Below are 19357 nucleotides of genomic sequence, written 5' to 3' on the forward strand. Positions count from 1 at the left end.
GCAAGGGAGGACATTGTGAATTCCAATGCTCAGTGATAATAACTTCATACTGACTTTTTTCCCCCCCCAAGACAGGGTTTCTCTGTGTAACCCTGGCTGTCCTGAAACTTACTCTATAGACCAGGCTGGCCTTGAACTTAGAGATGTGTCTGCCTTCTGAGTGCTGGGGTTAAAAGTGTGTACTTCCATGCCCTATTACTCCACACTAACTTTTAAAAAAAGATTATTAAATTTTGTGTTTTTGTATGTATGAGTGTATGTGTGTGTGTGTGTGTGTGTGTGTGTGTGTGTGTGGCTATGCACATGTGAGTGCAGGTACCCATGGAGCCCAGAGGCATTAGGTCCCCTGGAGCTCGAGTTACAGGCAGTTGTGAGCTGCTAGATGTGGGTATTAGGAACCAAACTCCGGTCCTCTGCCAGAGTAGTGCATTCTTGGCCTTTAATCCCTGTACTTGGGAGGCAAAGGCAGGCAGTTCTCTGTGAGTTCAAGGCCAGCCTGGTCTACAGAGTGAGTTCCAGGACAGCCAGGGCTATACAGAGAAACCCTGTCTAAAAACCGGTATATATTTGCCTGTGCTAGAACGGCATGAAACTAGCCAGCACAACCGTTGAACCATCTCTCCAGCCCAATTCCACACTAAGTTTTTTACCACAATGACCAGCAAGGTAGACTTTCCCGATCTTACTTTCTTTGGGGTATTGGGTGGAACTATGGGAAAAGAGAAAGACTGGAGAGCAGGCAGCTGTGTATCCTGGCGTGGATTTCCATGCCCAGCGCTTTAGGATGATGGCCTGGGATGTACACAGCCCACATGCTCACATGGAGGGACTAAGCAGGAAGTTCTGGACCACCAATGGTTAGGCCACTTCTTTCGTAGGGGCTGGGTATGGCAGACAAGATTCCCAGCCGTGAGCAACGTCAGGTACACTTGGTTTCTTCACCGAGAAAATGATGCTTGAATTCTCAGCACTGTTCTTTTAGCCCCAACATGGGTTCCTGTCACTCCTATTGTGATTCAACATCTGAGCCAAGACTTTGGACATGGAAAAAAGTAAAGGCCCAGAGTCTCTCAGCTTATGGTGTGCTAGCCTTGGGGGTAGTTCATTGAGATAGACCCCCAAGTTTCTTTGCCCCCTCGATGCCCAGACTCTCTTTGTGTGCAGCATTGCTGGGGGTAGGCATCTCCTCCCTAGTTACTAGAATACCAGCAGCTCCTTGGAATTTATTGGCCTTGTTTCTATGCATGGTCAGTTCAGTTTTAGCAAATGACCCTGGTCAGACACCTGCAGAACTGACCTATCCTGGGAAATGTGCGTTTATGCAAAACTGTTTACATTGGGGTTTTGTGTTTGTGTTTCTCTGTAGATAACAAGAAATCACAAGCTTCTGTCAGTGGTAAGTTCTCCTTTCAAAGTTCAGTTTTCCCAACCTCCAGTTTTGGGTGGCAGGAATAAGAGGGTGCATGTCTTGTGTGTGGGTCAACTGCTTACTGGACTGGAACATTGAAAAGATCTCGGGTGGAGTGGCCACTGACTAGAGCTGTGTCCCAGCCTCTTCTCCACCCTTTGCTTTCTTGTACACTGAAGTTACCCCAATGCTTTTCCATCTTGTTTTGTTTAGCAGAAAGATCATAAAAACTTAGAAGGCTTTGATACATTACCTAGAAGAACCATTGTATTGTGGTATATTCGTGTAATAACCCATAGTAATATGTCACAGTTATATAATAGCTGTGGAAATTCACTTCCTCTGTTTCTTTCTCTTTCGGGTGTGGGGGCATGTTTTTGAGACAGGTTCTCTCTTTGTAGCCATGGCTGTCCTGGAACTATATGTGGTCCAGGCTGGCCCCAAATTCATAGAGATCTGCCAGCCTCTGCCTCCTGGGGTGTTGGGGCAAAAGATACACACCACCACACCCCCAACTGTATTCACTTTTTTGTTGTTGTTTTGTCTAGTTTTAATTTATTTACATTTTATGTATGAGTGTTCTGCATATACATGTGCATGCCAGAAGAAAGCATCAGATCCTATTATAATTGGTTGTGAACCACCGTGTGGTTACTGGGAATTGAACTCAGGACCTCTGGAAGAGCATCCAGAGCTCTTAACTGCTGAGCCCCCGTTTTTTATTTTTTAAGACAGGGTTTCCCTGTGTAGCCCTGGCTGTCCTGGTACTTGTTCTGTAGACCAGGCTGACCTCGAACTCAGTTTCGTCAGCCTCTGCCTCCCGAGTGCTGGGATTGAAGGCGTATACCACCAATGCCCAGCATATTCACTTTAAGTTACAAACTTACTTGTGAGTTCAGAAATCTTTTTATTTTAATTTCAAAGTTTATCATCTAAGGGAAATTGTGTCCATTGAATTGAACCCTGGACTTTGTCTTCTGAGCTGTCATCATGGGATTTTCAGATCCACTCTGGCCAGCTGATCTTCAGCCTGTCAGAAAAGGGAATGAGGTTCTGTGGAAGAGTGCTTGTGTAGCGTGTGGAAGGTGTTAAGCTCTGTCTGCAGAACCACCACCACCACTATTACCAAAAAAGTGTACACTAGCACTACAGCCTGCCTGTGAGGCTTACCCTAGGCCTGCAGCTGGAAGTGTCTGCTTGAGCAGTTCTCCTGCCCACAGCCCAGGGCTGGCCAAGTACATATGGCTTGGAGAATGCCTGGTCTCTGTAGTGTTGAATCGCTGTAGTGTAGGCTCAGTGGGCACTATCCAGTTCTGTGGCCAGATGACCAGCCAGGTGATGCCTGTCTAAAGGCAGTTGTCTCCTGTGAGTTTACACTGCTGTGATGATGACATCTGGCTGCTTGTCCTTGATTGTGGCATTGTTCACTGACCTACTACACCTAGTGTCCTGAGGCTCAGTGGGCATGGCATTGCCCCTCAGCACTCTGTGGAGCTCTCTCATATTCCTTTACTTGTTCTGATTTACTGCTCCTGGCCTCAGGTCTGTGTTGGAGTGGTGTTTTATAGAGATTTGGCTGCAAAAACCAGGGCATTGGTATGCCAGCCTACTTGTGCTCACCCTAGGGAGTGCCTGCCAGTGCCCTTTGCTTCTTTAACCTAGCCTCCATGCTCCCTGCCTGCTGGGAAGAAGAGCTTCATACTTTGGTGTCTCTCGAAGTCTGCTGTGGGCTTTCCCCATAGAAGGGCTGGACAGCGAAGAAGGGTCTGGTCGCTAGTTGGCCTGACGTGAAGCTGTGCACATCACAAGCTCCATTGTAACCCAGCATTAGGACACTGACACAGGCTGGGGTGATACATGGAGTATGTCCCCTGGGAATTTCAGGCTCCTACTTGTTTGGTCAAACACACAGGAGGAAGGGGACCCATGCCCAGAAGCCATTTACCTGTGAGACTGCCCGATTTGTGTTGCTTTCCTCAGACTGTGTTCTTGTGTCCCCACAGACCCCATGAATGCACTGCAGAGCCTTACTGGCGGACCCACTACAGGAGCAACTGGGATTGGCATGCCTCCTCGGGGCCCAGGACAGTCCCTAGGCGGGATGGGTGGCCTTGGCGCCATGGGACAGCCAATGTCCCTCTCTGGGCAGCCACCCCCTGGAACCTCTGGGATGGCCCCTCATGGCATGGCTGTGGTATCTACAGCAACTCCACAGAGTGAGTACTGTACTCCTTGGCAGGTGGCACTGCAGGCTGTTCTGTGGTTAAGGTGTTATTAGGAAAAGTGTCAAGGAGTACCAGATAGCTCTGTCCTGGATATTGGGGTACACAGGAAAACACCAACCCTTCTCTGAGCCTAGAAGAGTGAGTAATGCTGGCCCTCCTAGCCGGGGCTGTGAGAAGGGGGAGAGACTTGCTGATTTGGAGGTTTGTGGTATGTTTGGTTGATGGGTTGGGTTTTTGTTTTGGTTTGGTTTTTCTCTTTTCTTTTCTTTTAGCTTTGGAGCCTGTCCTAGAACTCTGTAGACCAGGTTGGCCTCAAACTCACAGAGATTCACCTGCCTCTGCCTCCTGAGTGCTGAGATTAAAGGTGTGCGCCACCACCGCCTGGCTGGTTTGGTTTTTCAAGACGGGGCCCCTCTGTATAGCCCTGGCTGTCTTGGGACGCTGTCTGTAGACTAGACTGGCCTTGAATTCAGAGATCCACCTGTCTCTGTCTCTCAAGTGGTGGGATTAAAGGTGTGTGTGCCACCACTGCCTGGCAAGGCTTGTGGGGTTTTTTTGTTTGTTTGTTTGTTTTGTTTTGTTTTGTTTTGTTTTTGTTTTCTGAAATAGGATTTCTCTGTAAGTTTGGAACTTGTTCTAGAACTTGCTCTGCAGACCAGGCTGGCTTCAAACTCAGAGAGATCCGCCTGCCTCTGCCTCCCGAGTGCTGGGATTAAAGGTGTGCGCCATCACCGCCTGGCTAAAGCTTGTGTTTTATTAGTGAAATATAAGAACTGTCTGTTGAGATTTGTGGACACAAATACGTGATACTCTTTGCACCGTGTGCCCCCAGGTGTGCCTTAAGGTTGTGGGTATGGTATCTACCCCTACTTTTATCCCGTGGTCAGTTTTGGCTGTGCTTTGCAGTCATTCATTCTTCCATTGGGATCCCCGCTCTTAAAGGAGGTGTTTGCCCTCCTCACACCTTTCTGTAGGTTGTCCTACCTGCAGTTACCCTGGCTGGGACTAATGTTGCAATGTCACTCTGTAGTCTTGGCTGACCTGGAATTTGCTCAGTACCAGTACCCGCTGCTTCTGCCTCCTGAGTGCTGCTGAGCTTTTAAGCTTGCATCCTCATTCCTGGCTATTACTTGCTCTTTTACAGTAAGAGATTGCTTTAGAATGCTGGGATTGGAATGCTTTTGTGATTTGTAGTTTGTCTTGTAGTCCACGCCTAAGAATTGGTCTTAGATAAATTATTTTTCAGACATTCAGTGGAGAGGCTGTGGTATCCTGTGCATACCGTCTCTCCTGTCTGCTGTTGGCCCACACCCTGTTTTCAGCTTCCAGAGGCTCTAGTTGAAGGCTGAAGTGGTTCTCCGCTTATACATCCTGCTGTGCTCTCTGCCCTGCCCTTGCCTCCTGGGTTCACCTGAAGTAGATGCCGTGGCCTTCTGTTCTGTCTTCCTCATGCCCTCTGCAGGCACTCCTATGTCATTTAGCCCGGTTCAGGTCTTCAACCAGTGTCCGTAAGAGGGCACAGCCTGGGTCAGAAGTTGTACCAAAATAGAAACTACAGATACTCTTAGCAGTAGAAAACCTCCCTGAAGTCCTCAGGCCCTGGCTCAGTCCCTAGCGCCGCTGCTGCTGGTGGGGATTTGGGAAAGAAGTTAAAATGCTGGTAAGAACAGGTGACCTGAGGTTGATTCCCAGAATCCACATTTTGGAGAGAACTTTCTTCTACCGCGTGTCCTCTGACCTTCACATGTGTATCATGGTATGTGTGTGCCCCTATTAAATCAGTGTAAAATATTTAGGAAGTATATTAGCAAGCTTTATACTTTTAATTATATGTAATAAGTTGAAAATTATTCATAAGACAGTGGAAATAAGTTATAAATTTCAAAGCAATAGGAAAAGTGGAGTAAAAAACAAAGCAATAAACAACCCAAACAATGTACAAAGTCCAGTACAGTCATCCAAAAAGACTCTTGCAGTTCGCAAAAGTAGAGACTGGAAGGATGGTTCGGCTTTTAAAAGACATGTACTGTTCTTGTAGAGACCCAGGTTCAGTTCCCAACACCCATATGGACTGACTTAAAACTATCTATAACTCCAGGCCCAAGGGATCCAGTGCCTCTGCCTTCTGCAAATACTTGCATTTATGTACACCTCCCCGCACACACAACTTAAATCTTTAAACAACAACAACAAAAACAAATGCTTAGAAAAATGAGAGACAAGGGCTTGGGATGTAGCTCAGTGTTACCTGTATGTACCTCAGTGTAGCTCAGCTGCCTCCTGTCCAGTGTGCATGTCCTGTACTTTCAGCTTGCAGAGAAAGGCAGAGGAGAAAAGAGACCAAATGAGGTGGGAATATGTTAGTCATAATGAAATGACTTTGCTCTTGAGGGGAAGGGGAGTGTGTGTGTGTGTGTGTGTGTGTGTGTGTGTGTGTGTGTGTGTGTGTGTGTCCACAGAGGCCAGAAAAAGGCATTGGATCCCCCTGGAAGTGAAGTTATAGGCAGTTGTGAGCTGCCCACCACAGGTGGTAGGAATTGAACCTGAGTCCTCTGAAAGAGCAGCTGAGTTTTCTTAGCTGCTAAACCATCTCTCCATCCCCAAGTTTTCCTATAAAAGATGGAATGTGATTTCTATTACATTTTAAGAGACACCCGTCGTGTAAGACCCAGAAAAGTATGAAAATAAATGGTAAGGATGTGTTAGTCCCATTAGTAATGGCTAGTTAAATAGACAAAAACAGGTTCACTAAAAATACATTTTTATTTTATTTTATTTATCTGTTTGAGTATTTTGTCTGCATGTATATTTGCGTGAAAACCAGAAGAGGGCATTAAATATCCTTCAAGTGGAATTATTGGTGGTTGTGAGCTGCCATGTGGATGCTGGGAAGTGAACTGTATCCTTAACACAAGGAACACATGTTTTTAACCACTGAGCCATGTATTAGAAAAGATTTGAATGACAACAACATAATGAATAACTTAATGTAAACACAGGATGGAAAAAATGTTTATGAAAATAACCATGAAGTAAGCCTCATTATTTTCAGAGTATTGTGGTTGTACACATGTTTTCTGGGTATCAAACTTAGAAGTCTGTAACACAAGTTCTCGCACCTACCAGCAGTGGCTAAAAGGAATCGTGACAATGGTGCTAGTGATTGAGAAACAGTCCTTCATGGGTTTCAGATGAGAATGTGAGATAGTTCTTTAAGTTTAATCAGACGGGAATGGGAAAGATAGCTCAGTGATTAGGAGCACTGGGTGCTCTTGTAGAAGACTTAGATTCAGTTCCCAGCACCCACATGGTGGTTAGTAACCTTCTGTAGCTCCAGTTCCAGGGGATCTGATGCCAGAGGCAGCTTTATCAGTAGGCAGTGGCTATTGCTGCCTTCTTTGTCATGTTGCTCTGGGACACCTTCAGGGCGGCACAGCCTAAGTCTAGATGCCCTCTCCAGCTCAGCTGCAGCTCCAGCAAGTGGCATTGCAGCAACAACAGCAGCAGCAGCAGCAGCAACAGCAGCAGTTCCAGCAACAACAGGCAGCGGCACTGCAACAGCAGCAACAGCAGCAGCAACAACAACAGCAATTCCAGGTACAACAGAATGCCATGCAGCAACAGTTCCAAGCAGTAGTGCAGCAGCAGCAGCAGCATCTCCAGCAGCAGCAGCAACACCTGATTAAGTTGCATCACCAAAGCCAGCAACAACAGGTACCAATTTCCCTTGTCGCTCTCCTGGGCCTTAGTTCTGTAGTCCTTGAGCCTGGGAACCAGTGTCATCCAAGGTGTTTGGTGCACGGCTACACTAGTCCTCCTCCTTGGGCCTTCCCACAGGTGGGAAAAGTAGATCCTAGCTCAGGAGAAAGGCCTCTCCGATGGGTCTTGATTCTGTACCATGGACCTGCTGTTTGTACCAGGGTCTATAGCAGTGCATATGAGCTACCAGAAGAAAGAAGGGAGGCAGACACTCCAAACTCAGGATGCTGTTGGCACATTTCTTTTTCTTTTCTTTTTTCTTTTTTAAAAAATTCTTTTAACTTTTATTGGGTGGATTTCAAATCATGCATTCTGATCCCACTTATTTTCCCATCCATTTGCGTCCTCACTCTGCCCTTGCAACCTACCCCCCAAAACAATGTTTATAAGAAAAAAACAAAGACCAAACATAACAAATAATAACAAAAAAGAAGACTCTTGTGAAAACTATAGTGTGGCCCATTGAATCACACAGTGTACCCTTTGGTCCATTCATCTTTACTTGCAAGTGTTCATTGCTAGGAGTCTTTGGAGTCATTGGTCTGGCTCAGGCCTCTGGCTTCTGCTGCACCACTGATGCTGGGCTCTCACTGGGGCTCCTCTTGGATGTCCTGTTGTTGTCCAGTGTCATGGAGAGCCTGCTGTTCTGGATATGCAGGTTCATCCCCTTCACATGCTCCAGCAGCTCATAGATGAAGTGGATGTTGGACCAACTCACAGCCTTGATTCTAGTCCCGGGTGGTAGCTGGGTTGGTCAGCGTGCCAGCTTTCCCTCATGGTCACTACCCGGGCGAGCTCTCCAGCACTGCTTCAGCTAGCTCACCCAGAGCAGCTTACAGCAAGGAGGGGGGCCAGTTCTCCTGCTCCCAGGTCCTCATATCTGACTCACCCACACTCACAACCACCGGGGCCAACTCTGCCCCGGGGAGATGAAGGACTGTGTGTCTGTATGTGTGTTCTACTCTTCACACCCTCAGGGCTGGCTCTGCTGTGCCCTGTGGACACATACAACATCTGTTTTGTTTCTTAGTGTTTGGGTGCAGAGTCAAAATTGTTAGCTAGTGTCCTGCAGGGCAGCGGTATGTCACCCTAGAAGTGCTGCTGATCAGAAGTGGTTTGCAGTCAGAGCCTAGATGTGTTCACATCCATTTCCTAGCAAGTGTTGGTCGAGGGAGGAAAGCCCAAAGAGGTTTCCTCATTTTTCTAACATGCTCTGGCTTTGGAATCTCTCTTCCCAATGTTGACTTTATCTTTTTAGCCTTGCCTATGTTCCTTATAGCCATCCTCATAAAGGTCAGACTGCTGACCACTGCTGACCACTCCAGGAGACAGAGCCTGTCTGGAGAGGTACAAGCATCTGCAGTTGCCTGAACTTCCAGCCTGCCTGCTATAGGGCTGTATCTACTCTTCATTACTTTTTCCTGGACCTTCCTTGAAGCTGTCTCACTTGAATCATGCTAGTTGTGAACCATCCTTTAGTGGCCAGGGCACAAGAACAAATTTGGTTTGTTCTTAGTGTCTAAAACAACTACTGTTGGCCTAAAGGGCTCTGAGTCCTGAATTTGGCATGCTCCCCTTCCCGTTATGAGAGGCCATGCAGGCAGGTCTTCCTGGAGGCTGGGCCCATTTCACTTATCCCAGGCTTCGTGGGGTCAAGGCTAGCACTCCAGGGGCTGTTGTGGTAACCGAGTGTTATTATTTTGTTCAGATCCAACAGCAGCAACTGCAGAGGATGGCACAATTGCAGCTGCAGCAGCAGCAACAACAGCAGCAAGCTTTGCAGGCCCAACCACCAATGCAGCAGCCACCAATGCAGCAGCCACAACCTCCCTCTTCTCAGGCCCTACCCCAGCAGCTGCAACAGATGCATCATCCACAGCATCACCAAGCACCTCCTCAGGCCCAGCAGTCCCCAGTTGCTCAGAACCAACCACCACAACTCCCACCACAGTCACAGAGCCAGCCTTTGGTGTCACAAGCACAAGCCCTCCCTGGACAAATGCTGTATGCTGCTCAACAGCAGCTGAAATTTGTGAGTACCTCTTTGAGCAAGGCCTGTGGCATAGCATTTGCATCTCTTATGGTGTTGTGTGTGATCAGCAGTTAGACCCTGTGGATGTAGGTAGTGTGTCCTTTATGCACTGGCTTCAGGCAGCCTTTCCTATTCAAGTCTTCTTATCCAGCTCCGTAGCACATGGAGGTGAGGGGGGTGTGTCCTAGAGCTGTTTTTATATACTTCAGGCTGTCACATCTTCTAAACTACATGGCTGATTTCAGCAGTGTCTGTGGCATGTCTGGTACACGTGATTAGATTAGGAGGTAATCTCACCATGTGGGAGGATATGCCTTGTCCATCAGCTGTGGATTTGTTTTTCTGTTGGTGCCAGAGGTTGAACCTGGGATCTTTGTGTAAACTAAACATGGTCTACTGCAAGCTCCAGCCCTAGCCCTTTTAGCCTCATCATTGCCATACTTCTGAGACAAGTATTCATGTAAAACTTAATTATTTCCTGCTTCACTGTGCATATTGATAGAAAGTAAAGCTAACAGCATTTACCGAAAACAGACTATTGCTACCAAAACTAGTTGCCATGAAAAGAAACAATTCGAGCATCTTTTCTGCTCCCTTGGGTTTTGTGACCTTTTCTACCTGTGATTCATCAAGTGACATCGAGACAGATATCTCACCTGAGCTTGAATGTCAGGGTAAAGAAGAGTCGGCTAGGAGGGTTAGGAGTTGCAGGTTCAGTCACTCACATATTACCTGGAACCAGGCTTTTGGGACCAGGACTTTGTACCCCTTGACAGGATGCCTACTAGAATTGGGCCGGGTAGCTTGGAGATCTAAGAGGAAGCCCCCACTGTGCATCTGTCCATGCAGGACCTATCCTGTATGTGTAGTTGTATCTCTCCACATGGTAGCATTTCCTGTCTTCCATCACCCAAGGTCATCTTTCTAGCTAAGCCATCTGCAACTGGCCAGCCTACTTTCCTTCATGGAGTCTGGGCTCTCAATGTCACTTTTACGGCCTGAGTAGGCTAGGCTGTGTGCTCAGCTTTGGAAGTCGTTGCTTAGCTTGTGCTTGTTGTTGGTGTGCATGGGAGGGCTGTCTTGTTTCTTGCCAAAACTGGGGAGGTGATACTTGGCCTGGACCAACTCATAGGCACTCTGGTGTGGGATATTTCTTTCGACCCTGTGTAATCAAGCAACAGATCGTAAGGTGGCCTCATAGCTTACGGTGTCATTGCAGTCCCATTCCTCATCCCAAGAGAGGCTTCTTGTTTTAAAATTTGGTGGTGGGGGGGAACAGGGTGTCCTGTGGTGCCACAGTTCAAATGTAGACACTTGAAGTTGTCAGAGGACGACTTCTCAGGAGTCAGTTCTCTCCTACCATGCGGGTCCTGGGGCTCAAACTGAGGTTGTCAGGCTTGGCAACAGGCAGCCATCTCGGCAGCTCTGAAAGTTCCATTCTTCAAGCCTCCCACACAGGTGGTGGGTGCTCTGCTCTCTGTGCAGGTTCCAAGTTGCCTTTTCCTTCCTCCTTCAAGGTCCGTGCTCCGATGGTGGTCCAGCAGCCGCAGCCCCAGGTGCAGCAGGTGCAGCCCCAAGTGCAACAGCAGGCGGCAGTGCAGACAGCACAGGCTGCCCAGATGGTAGCTCCCGGCGTCCAGGTGAGGGCCATGGGAGCTCAGGGTTTCTTTAGTCGCTAGCAGGTGGTGGTGCATGTCTGCGTTTGCATAAAGATCTGTGATGAGAGTTCTGGTTGGATTGGAGGCTCAGATGGTAAAGTCTAGCAATCTTCTATCTCTTGGACACACACACACACAGATACCCTGAGGCCCTCAGAATGGCTGTCCATGCTTGGTACTTGCTAGAACCTGCTCATTGCCTGGTGTGTGCTGTTTCTATGTTCCCTTGGATACCTTCATCTTCTTTTCTTTGTAGTACTTGAAGGAGATGCCTTAGAAAGGAAAGCTTTAGGGTTTCATCCTCTTTGAGCTTCCACTGGAGCCTCTGAGCACGGCTGTCTGGGAGGGAGGGCAGCTCTTTAGAAACTGACAGAAAAGTGGTCAGCAGGAGCAGGGAGAGAGATCCTGGGCTTGCTGCCCTCAGGGGTTTGTGCTGTGTGAGGAAAGTGTTTACAGTGTCCCTATCACCGACGGTTCGTACACATTTTCCACACATCACATGCCAGTGGGGTGACAGCATGTAGGAGGCCTGGGCTAGCTTTTCTTGGTGTCTGAGGAATTGGACATCTAGGGTCCCTGTGATTTGTCTCGAAGATCTGCTTCGTCTTTGTGCTGACCACAATTCTTCCATCAAGTGGGCGCATGGAGAGTCCTGACTTGGGATTTAGCGAGGAGCTCTGGCAAGGCTCTTGCTGGGTCCTGTCCATCGGAAGTGCCATGACTACACTGTGTCCCCTCCCAAGGCCTGTGCTGAGGTTTATGAGCCAGGTGATCTCGGCGTCCAGATAGATGACAGCTTTCAAATGTGTCCGACATCATTTTACAGTGTGGAGGAGTGCTTCCTGACAGCCCTTCCTGATCCTCAAGGTTCCAGCTGGGGTACCGAGAAGAGGTGTGTAGTTAACCTCTCTCACCGCTGCACCAAGTGAGCGGGTCCAGGGTTCTTGTGCTGTCTACACTCAGATTCACGTGACCTTGTGTGAAAACTCCATGGACTTCTTTTGTGTGGCTTGGGGAATCTGAACTCCTGTGGGGATACAATTCATTTGCCATCCCTACTGTGTCTGAGGCTTCTGGTGTCTCCTTCCTTTGGATGTCCTATGCAGAGGAGGTCCGGCTGAGAGTCAGCACAGTCGCGACACAGCACCTGCCCTGCTCCTGGAAACCATTTCTCTGGTTGCCTTCTGACCTTCTCTCCATTGACCTGGGACTCAGAAGCTATGAGCCCCTGCAGTGCTGGCTTGGCTGAGTAAGAAATGGAAGTTGTCCCGTTTCATCCATCTCTCAGCATTGGATAGCAAATAGCCATGGAAGGACAGTAGAGGCCACTGGTGAGGGCCTGTTCAGATTGTTTGCTGGCTTCTTAGTTACTGGAGGATATATGTATTCCTTTTGCTTGCTTTGGTGCTATCTTGTCAGCCACCAGAAACAGATGTGGCCGTGTGTGCTTGGTGCTCCACAGTTAGCCTCCGTGCCGAGTGCACGGCTCCCTTCGGTTCCTTGCCCGTGTCTTGCTAATGGGGGTGGGGAGTGATACAGCTTGGTTGTTAGTGTTTCTTCTACCCCAGCATGAGATCAGTGGCAGGTGCAGTTTAAGGTGTGCGTAGATCCTTCCTGATCAGCTGGGACAATGAGACATTTGTCTTGTCTGGTAGTTAAGAGGGTAATGGCCATTTTGGTTTATTCCTCATGGAGTTGGTTTTTTAGGACTATGCTATCAGTCCACCCATCTTCAATACCTTCTTTGGGCCTTGTGTTTCTAGTGCACTGTACTTTTCGGTCCAAATATGATATCTCAGGAGGCAGGCCCTGTCACTGTGATTTTCTTTCTTTCTTTTTCAGATTAATAGAACTACAACCTTTTAAAAACTAATTCTTATTATATGCATATTTGTGTGTGTGTATATATACATATAAATGTATGTATATAAATATATACATCTCTAAATATAACCTATTCAGCCCATATAATGTTACTTGTATGTATGTTTTTAGCACTTGACAGCCAGTTGGTGTGCTCTTCCCTGGGGAAGATCACCGCTTCTGCTTCCAGCTTTCTTCAGCTGCCTATATGTAGGGTTGAGGCCTCATAGGCTTTTCCCTGTCCACTTCGGCATGTACATTGGTGTCATCTTGGTCAGCTTACATTTGGTGGGGTTTTTTGTTGTTATTGTTTTGTTTTGTTTTGTTTTTTGTTTTTCGAGACAGGGTTTTTCTGTAGCTTTGGAGCCTGTCCTGGAACTAGCTCTTATAGACCAGGTTGGCCTCAGACTCACAGAGATCCACCTGCCACTGCCTCCCGAGTGCTGGGATTAAAGGCGTGCACCACCACTGCCCAGCAGTAGTGTTGGTGAGACTTTACGGATGTAGCATCTGGTGTTACTAGGAGATGCAGCGCACCACAGTCATCTGCACTCCATGCGCTACCATACAGTTCGTGAACCAGGCAAGGGGCTGGAGATTGAAACACACAAAGACTCACAGACAGAGACACAGGTCATCCTTGATGCAAGAATGCCCCCTTTATTGTGTACCAGAGCTGCTTATATAGAGATCCTTAACTGATAGCCACGCCCCAGCCAAACTCATCAGAAACCACTCCCCTGCCATCAGGAACTCCTGAGGGTCTCCTGCTCAGAGCAGCTGCAAGCTGTCTCAGAGCAGAAGAAAACAAGTTGTTTACAAGAAATTCAGAATCTGGGGGGTTCACTGCTCCCAACATGGAGACACAGTCTCACAGAAAACTCCCTGGTCCTCTGGCTGTTATAAGCCTCTGTCCCTTCTTGTGAAATGTTCTCTTAGCCTTAGGTGAGGGAGAATTTTGTAGATGTATTGAGTGGGACTGAGCTTCACAGCTCTGCAGTTGGTTGGCTATGGTTTTCTGTAGTGGTCTCTGCCTGGTGCAAAGAGAAGTTTTCTTGATGAGGAGTGAAGACTGCACTTGAGTTCCTGCTTGTTAAGTCTGTCTTACGTCCAGGTCCAGTTAGAGAGCTGTTGGTTACTGTCAGGTCTGGGTGCCACGACTGCACTCTTAGGGTTATCCTGCCATGCTGGTTGCTGGTCTTTGATCTGGTTCACAGGCATCTTAGCTGGGTAGGACTGTTGGTTGCCTTCCTCTTTGGAAGGACGTGCTTGGTGCTTTCTGGTATCATGAAAGCTAGTCCTCAGGGAGGGGGCATTCGGGTCATTTCCAGTTGAGGGGGCTATGGGCTTTGTTTCTGAACTGCATGGTGTCTTCAGCAATAGGGGCTTATTTTCCACCTCTAGGGGGAGGCAGCCTAGGGCAACAGCATAAGGCTGTATGTATTGGTAGTCTCTTGGATAGCCCTGGTCAACAACTCAAAAGAGGGCTTCTCATGTCTACTATTGGGGTTTTATTAATGTGGTCTTTGGGTGTTAAAGGGAGCACCGCCAGCCCTGATGAGAAGGGAAAGATTATTAAAACTCTGGGTGTATGTGCACGTGCATACACGTGCTCACACCTGTGTGTATGTGTGTGTGCGCGTGCATGTGTGCGCGCGCGTGCATGCATGCGCGCGTGATGTGTGTGCATGTTATTTTGTATTTGTATATCCATACAGAGAATTAGCTTATATGTTATTTATTTGGATAGATAGTTAGTAGTATGATTCTTTGTGTCTTCTCAGACATCTTTATTGTTATTTTTACCTACCTATCTCCTTCTGTATGTACCTCCCTCCTCCTTGCTAAAGACCCCTCCTTTTCCCATTTCCCACCTTCTGTTTTTACCTACTGCATCCCAGTTTTGAGGGGCTGGTTGACTGGTCTCATTGTGTTCTGGCAGTATTGGGGAGAGGAGCATGACTGGGTTGCTTGGGCATGATAGACCCTCGTGAAGGGAAAGGTCCTGGAATCGAGGCTTCTTTGAAATCCAGGTTGCCTTAGTGCCAGGAAAATGACTGTAGCACTCTGATCTATGAGCTTTTTCAGAGTGTGAGAACTGCAGAGACTAGAGACTAGAGAGGTGTAAGAGAAGCACGTAGAGCAGGAAGCAGTGGGTATTGTTTCTGGTTTTCTCACATCACTGAAGTTGTATTGTCTATGCAGATTTATTTGGACTTGGTCTCAGAAAGATCTGACTGGCCTTTAACTTCCTACGTAGCTGAGGCTGACCTTGAACTTCTCATCCTTCTTCTACCTGTGAGTGTTTGGATTACAGGCATGCACCACCACACTCAGTGTATGCAGTATTGGTAGAACCAGGGCTTTCTGCATGCTAGGTAAGCACTCCATCCATCATCTGCATTCTCAGCCCCTGTACAATTTATGAATGATGTTTTCCATGTTTGTGGAGGTTCAGTTGACAGCTGCTTGACTCTTGCTTTGAGGCCTGTATTGGGGCAGCATGTCATGACAGGGAGCGTGTGGTAGATCAAAGCTACCACCTGAGGCACCTGGGACATAAAAGAGAGGAAGGGACTCGTGTTCAGTTTCTGTGGTCATGTCTTATAGTAGTTACTTTTCCTGTTACTGTAATGAATACTCTGACAAAAGAAATTTGAGGAGTTTTTCTGGCTCACAGTTCAAGGTCCAGTCCAAGTTCAGTCCAGTTCAAGGTGAGAGTCAAGGTTGCAGAAGCATGAGGCAGCCAGCCACATTGCAATCTTACAGTCAAGAAGCAGAGAACGGCCAGGTGTGGTGGTGCACACTTCAATCCCAGTCCTCCAGAAGAAGAGGCAGGCAGATTTCTGTGAGTTCAAGGCCAGTCTGGTCTATTTAGCAAGTTCCAGACCTGTTCTGGCTACTTAGAGAGACCTTGTTGCAAACAAAACAAGAAGCAGACAGCAATAGATGCTTGTGCTCAGATTACATTCTCTTGTCTATGTAGTTGAGGACCCCAGCCCAGGGAGTGGAGTCACCTCTGTTAACCTAATTAAGATACTCCCTCACAGGGATACTGGAAACTTGTCTCTTTGGTGATTCCAAAGACAATCAAGTTGACAATTAATACTATCACTTCTATACACACTGGCCCATAGTAGGGGACTTAGCCCTTATTAAAATTTTGACCACCTTCCAGTAGTACCAACCTGAGAAATGAGCTTTAAAACATTTGTTTAGGGGCTGAAGAGATGGCTCAGCAGTTAAGAGTACCAACTGCTCTTCCAGAGGGCCCAGGTTCAATTCCCAACACCCATATGACAACTCACAACTGTGTGTAACTCCAGTTTCAGGAGATCCAACACTCTTACAAAGACTTATATGCAGGCAAACACTAATGCTCATAATTTAAAAATAAGTAAATTTTAAAACAGTTTTAAAAAATAGCCAAGTGTAGTAATTTGTGCCTTTAATCCCAACACTCAGGAGGCAGAGATGGGCAGATCTCTGTGAGTTTGAGGCCAGACTAGTCTACAGAACCAGTTCTAAGACAGCCACAGCTACACAGGAAAACCCTGTCTCAGAAAACAGCACAAAAAAGAAAACCTTAAGCATGGTTAGCAAGTGCTCTGCCACTGGCTCGCAGCCCACAACCAAACCTCTAAGGCTTGTGATTGAGATCAGAGAGCACCCTCTGCAGGCAGAAACTCCTTATTGGAAGCAGCCTTATAGGAGTGACTGCAGTACCTGCTGCTGTTCTGAGTATCACCTTGTTTTTGATCTTGAAGTGATTTTGCCAGTGTATGGCTGAGTTTAAGACAGTTTTTTTTTTTTTTGTAGTTTTTCAGGACTGAACCACAGAGTGCCTTTGAAGGCTCCTGCACACCATGGCCAGTTATCTAATTAATCAGGAGCTCAAAGACAGATTAGAATTTCCTACCTGGTGCCCACATATTCTGTTGGGATGAAGAAACCACACATTGTACCTTTGTGCATGCAAACTACCACACACACGCCACAGAACAGGCCACCAGCCAGCCCTGTGAGAGTTGTTGGCGGGGGCCCTCAATAGCAGAGACATCTTGGTAGAGCCTACACTACGGCCAGGGTGACAGGTATTGTGATTTGTGTGGTAATGGGGGCAGGGCTCTTTGCCTAGGGTAAGTAATGTTCTGGAAGGATCAGTAGTCCTATGCTGTTTGTTTTATCCAGCTCTCTTCCTGAAGATGCTCATGTTGCTGGGAGAGATGAAGTCGTCTTCAGTGGAATTTGCTGGGCTCCAGCAGTAAAATAGAGCAGAGTATGTCTTTATTTTCCTGTGCATGCGTCTTTCACTCTCTGTTCTTCTAGTAATGTAAAACTGAGCGATAACATACACTATGATTAGTAATATAAAACCGAGCAATAACCAAGACGGGCATCTGTCATGTGTGCACACACGACGACTTAGAATTGATCTTCGCCTCTGTGCTCCTCAGTCTCCTGTACAGTGGCCACAGGCAGGAACCAGGCGGGTGCTCTTCTCTCCGTTAGAACTCCTTTGGAGGTAGCAGTGCATTGAGAAGTAGAGAAAGGCTTGTTGACAGTAAGTTGCACTTGGTAGCTGCTCGTCTGATCCTATAAACATTTATGGTGCTTTCCTCTGGGATTTCTGCCTAGAAGAAAATGAGCTTTTCTTGTCAGAAGTTTTTCATAAAGAAAACCAGTCAGGCTGGGCAGTGGTGGCACATGCTTTTAATCCCAGCACTCAGGAGGCAGAGGTGGGCCAGGCAGATCTCTGTGAGTTCAAGGCCAGCCTGGTCTACAGAGGGAGTTCCAGGACAGCTGGACTATTACACAGAGAAACCTTATCTCGAAAAACCAAAAAGAAAGAAAGAAAAAAAAAAAGAAAAGAAAACTGGTCAGGGCCTGGAGAGACTGTATGTTGCTTAAAAGCACTGACTGTTGTTAAGGACCTGGGTTCTGTTCCCAGCATCCATGTGGTAGCTCACAGCCATGTATAACTAACTCTTCCAGCCTCCAAGAATACTGCATGCTCATGGTTGCACAGACATATGTGCAGTCTAGGTACTCATACACAGGTTATTTTAAAAAAAAAAAAAAAAAAAAAAAAACCTTAAAAAATAAACTAGATAGAGCTGGAGAGACAGCTTGGAAGTTAAGAACACTTGTTGCTCCTCCTGAGGATATGGGTTCAGTTCCCAGCACCACATGGTGGCTCACAACTATCTGTAACTCCAGTTTCAGGGAATGACATACCTCTGCAGGTACCAGGCATGTACATGGTGCACATATATGTATGTCGACAAAACTCATACAATAAATCTTTAAAGTATTAAAGATAGATAGATAGATAGATAGATAGATAGATAGATAGATAGATAGATAGATAGATAGATAAGAAAAGAAAACCAGCCAGAGGGTCCATCATGCTTCCTTCCTGTGACTTTTCCTGTTTCTGGAGAGAAGCTGGCATCTCTCACATCACGGTGAATGTTCTGTCATTTGGAAGGAGTGCTGTAGATGGCACTGCAGCCACTGGTTGTGAACGGACCTCTCTAAGTGATCTCCCCATCTTATTAAGAACCCTGAAATAAATTCCCTTCATCTCCTCCTCCCCCAGTGTAGGCAGAGGGCCCTTGAACATCTAGCCCTCTTTGTGTCTGCCAGTGACCTATTGGGGAATGGGCTGTTTGGGACAGCACCCCTGGTTTGACAGCCACCATCAGGACCAGAAGGTTTGTTTGGCTGACCGCAGGAATGGTGAGGGTTCTACCTTTCTTGGCTATTGAGATGTTCTCTTTGGGATCTTCTGTGTGTGTGATGCTGCAGGCCCATAGGCCTGGCCTGGAGCCTTGTCTCTAACTCCGTTGCTGCACAGACTGCATCATCTACAATACCATCCTGCTCTGGTAGCTCAGCTCAGAGCTTCCTGGGATTAAATGTTTTGGTTTTTTGAAGTGGGGTCTCACCACATTGCCCCTGCTATCTCTTAACTCCTATGCTGAAGTGATGCTCTCACATCTGCTATTGGGTTTGCTTTGTTTTGTTTTGGTGGCGAGGTCCTACTTTCTGTGCCAGATTGTGTTATTTTGTTCTAGTTTGTGACATGTTGAGTACATGTAGGCCTTGCTTTCCAGGAGTTAGGTTGGACTCTGCCCGTCCCTCAGAACACAGAGTAAAGACAGCCAGCTCCAAAGCCATGACATTGATTGCCTCCCTTTGGCTGGTTGTGTGAATCAAGAAACAGAAGTTGACCCAAGGAAAGTTCTCTGTTGGTCTTGAAGCTCCTGACTTGGCTCTGCAGATGTTTTTGTGTCCCTGTGGAGAGCCCTTCATCATTAATTAGTGAAGAAGCTCCTTGGGAGAACCCCAGGCTCTCCTGCCACCCCTCCCTTATTCCTCCACACTTCCAGAATCGGCATCCCCAGGA

The 19357-nt window shown here is 47.2% G+C and overlaps 1 protein-coding gene across 5 annotated transcripts in view; it reads left to right on the forward strand.

Annotated features, from left to right (window-relative positions):
- The window catches only part of Med15 (mediator complex subunit 15), a 64520-nt gene that overhangs the window by 35231 nt on the left and 9932 nt on the right, over positions 1-19357 (forward strand). For 4 of the 5 annotated variants that reach the window (XM_057765029.1, XM_057765025.1, XM_057765026.1 and 1 more), the window contains 5 exons: positions 1367-1396; positions 3412-3624; positions 7094-7347; positions 9101-9424; positions 10942-11064. In XM_057765029.1, the coding sequence (XP_057621012.1) occupies positions 1367-1396; positions 3412-3624; positions 7094-7347; positions 9101-9424; positions 10942-11064 (944 nt within the window). The remainder of the gene's footprint in view (positions 1-1366; positions 1397-3411; positions 3625-7093; positions 7348-9100; positions 9425-10941; positions 11065-19357) is intronic. The other variant, XM_057765027.1, reaches the window with a different exon arrangement.

The sequence above is a fragment of the Chionomys nivalis genome, chromosome 3 (assembly GCF_950005125.1).
Source record: "Chionomys nivalis chromosome 3, mChiNiv1.1, whole genome shotgun sequence".
In the NCBI taxonomy this organism is placed as follows: domain Eukaryota; kingdom Metazoa; phylum Chordata; class Mammalia; order Rodentia; family Cricetidae; genus Chionomys; species Chionomys nivalis.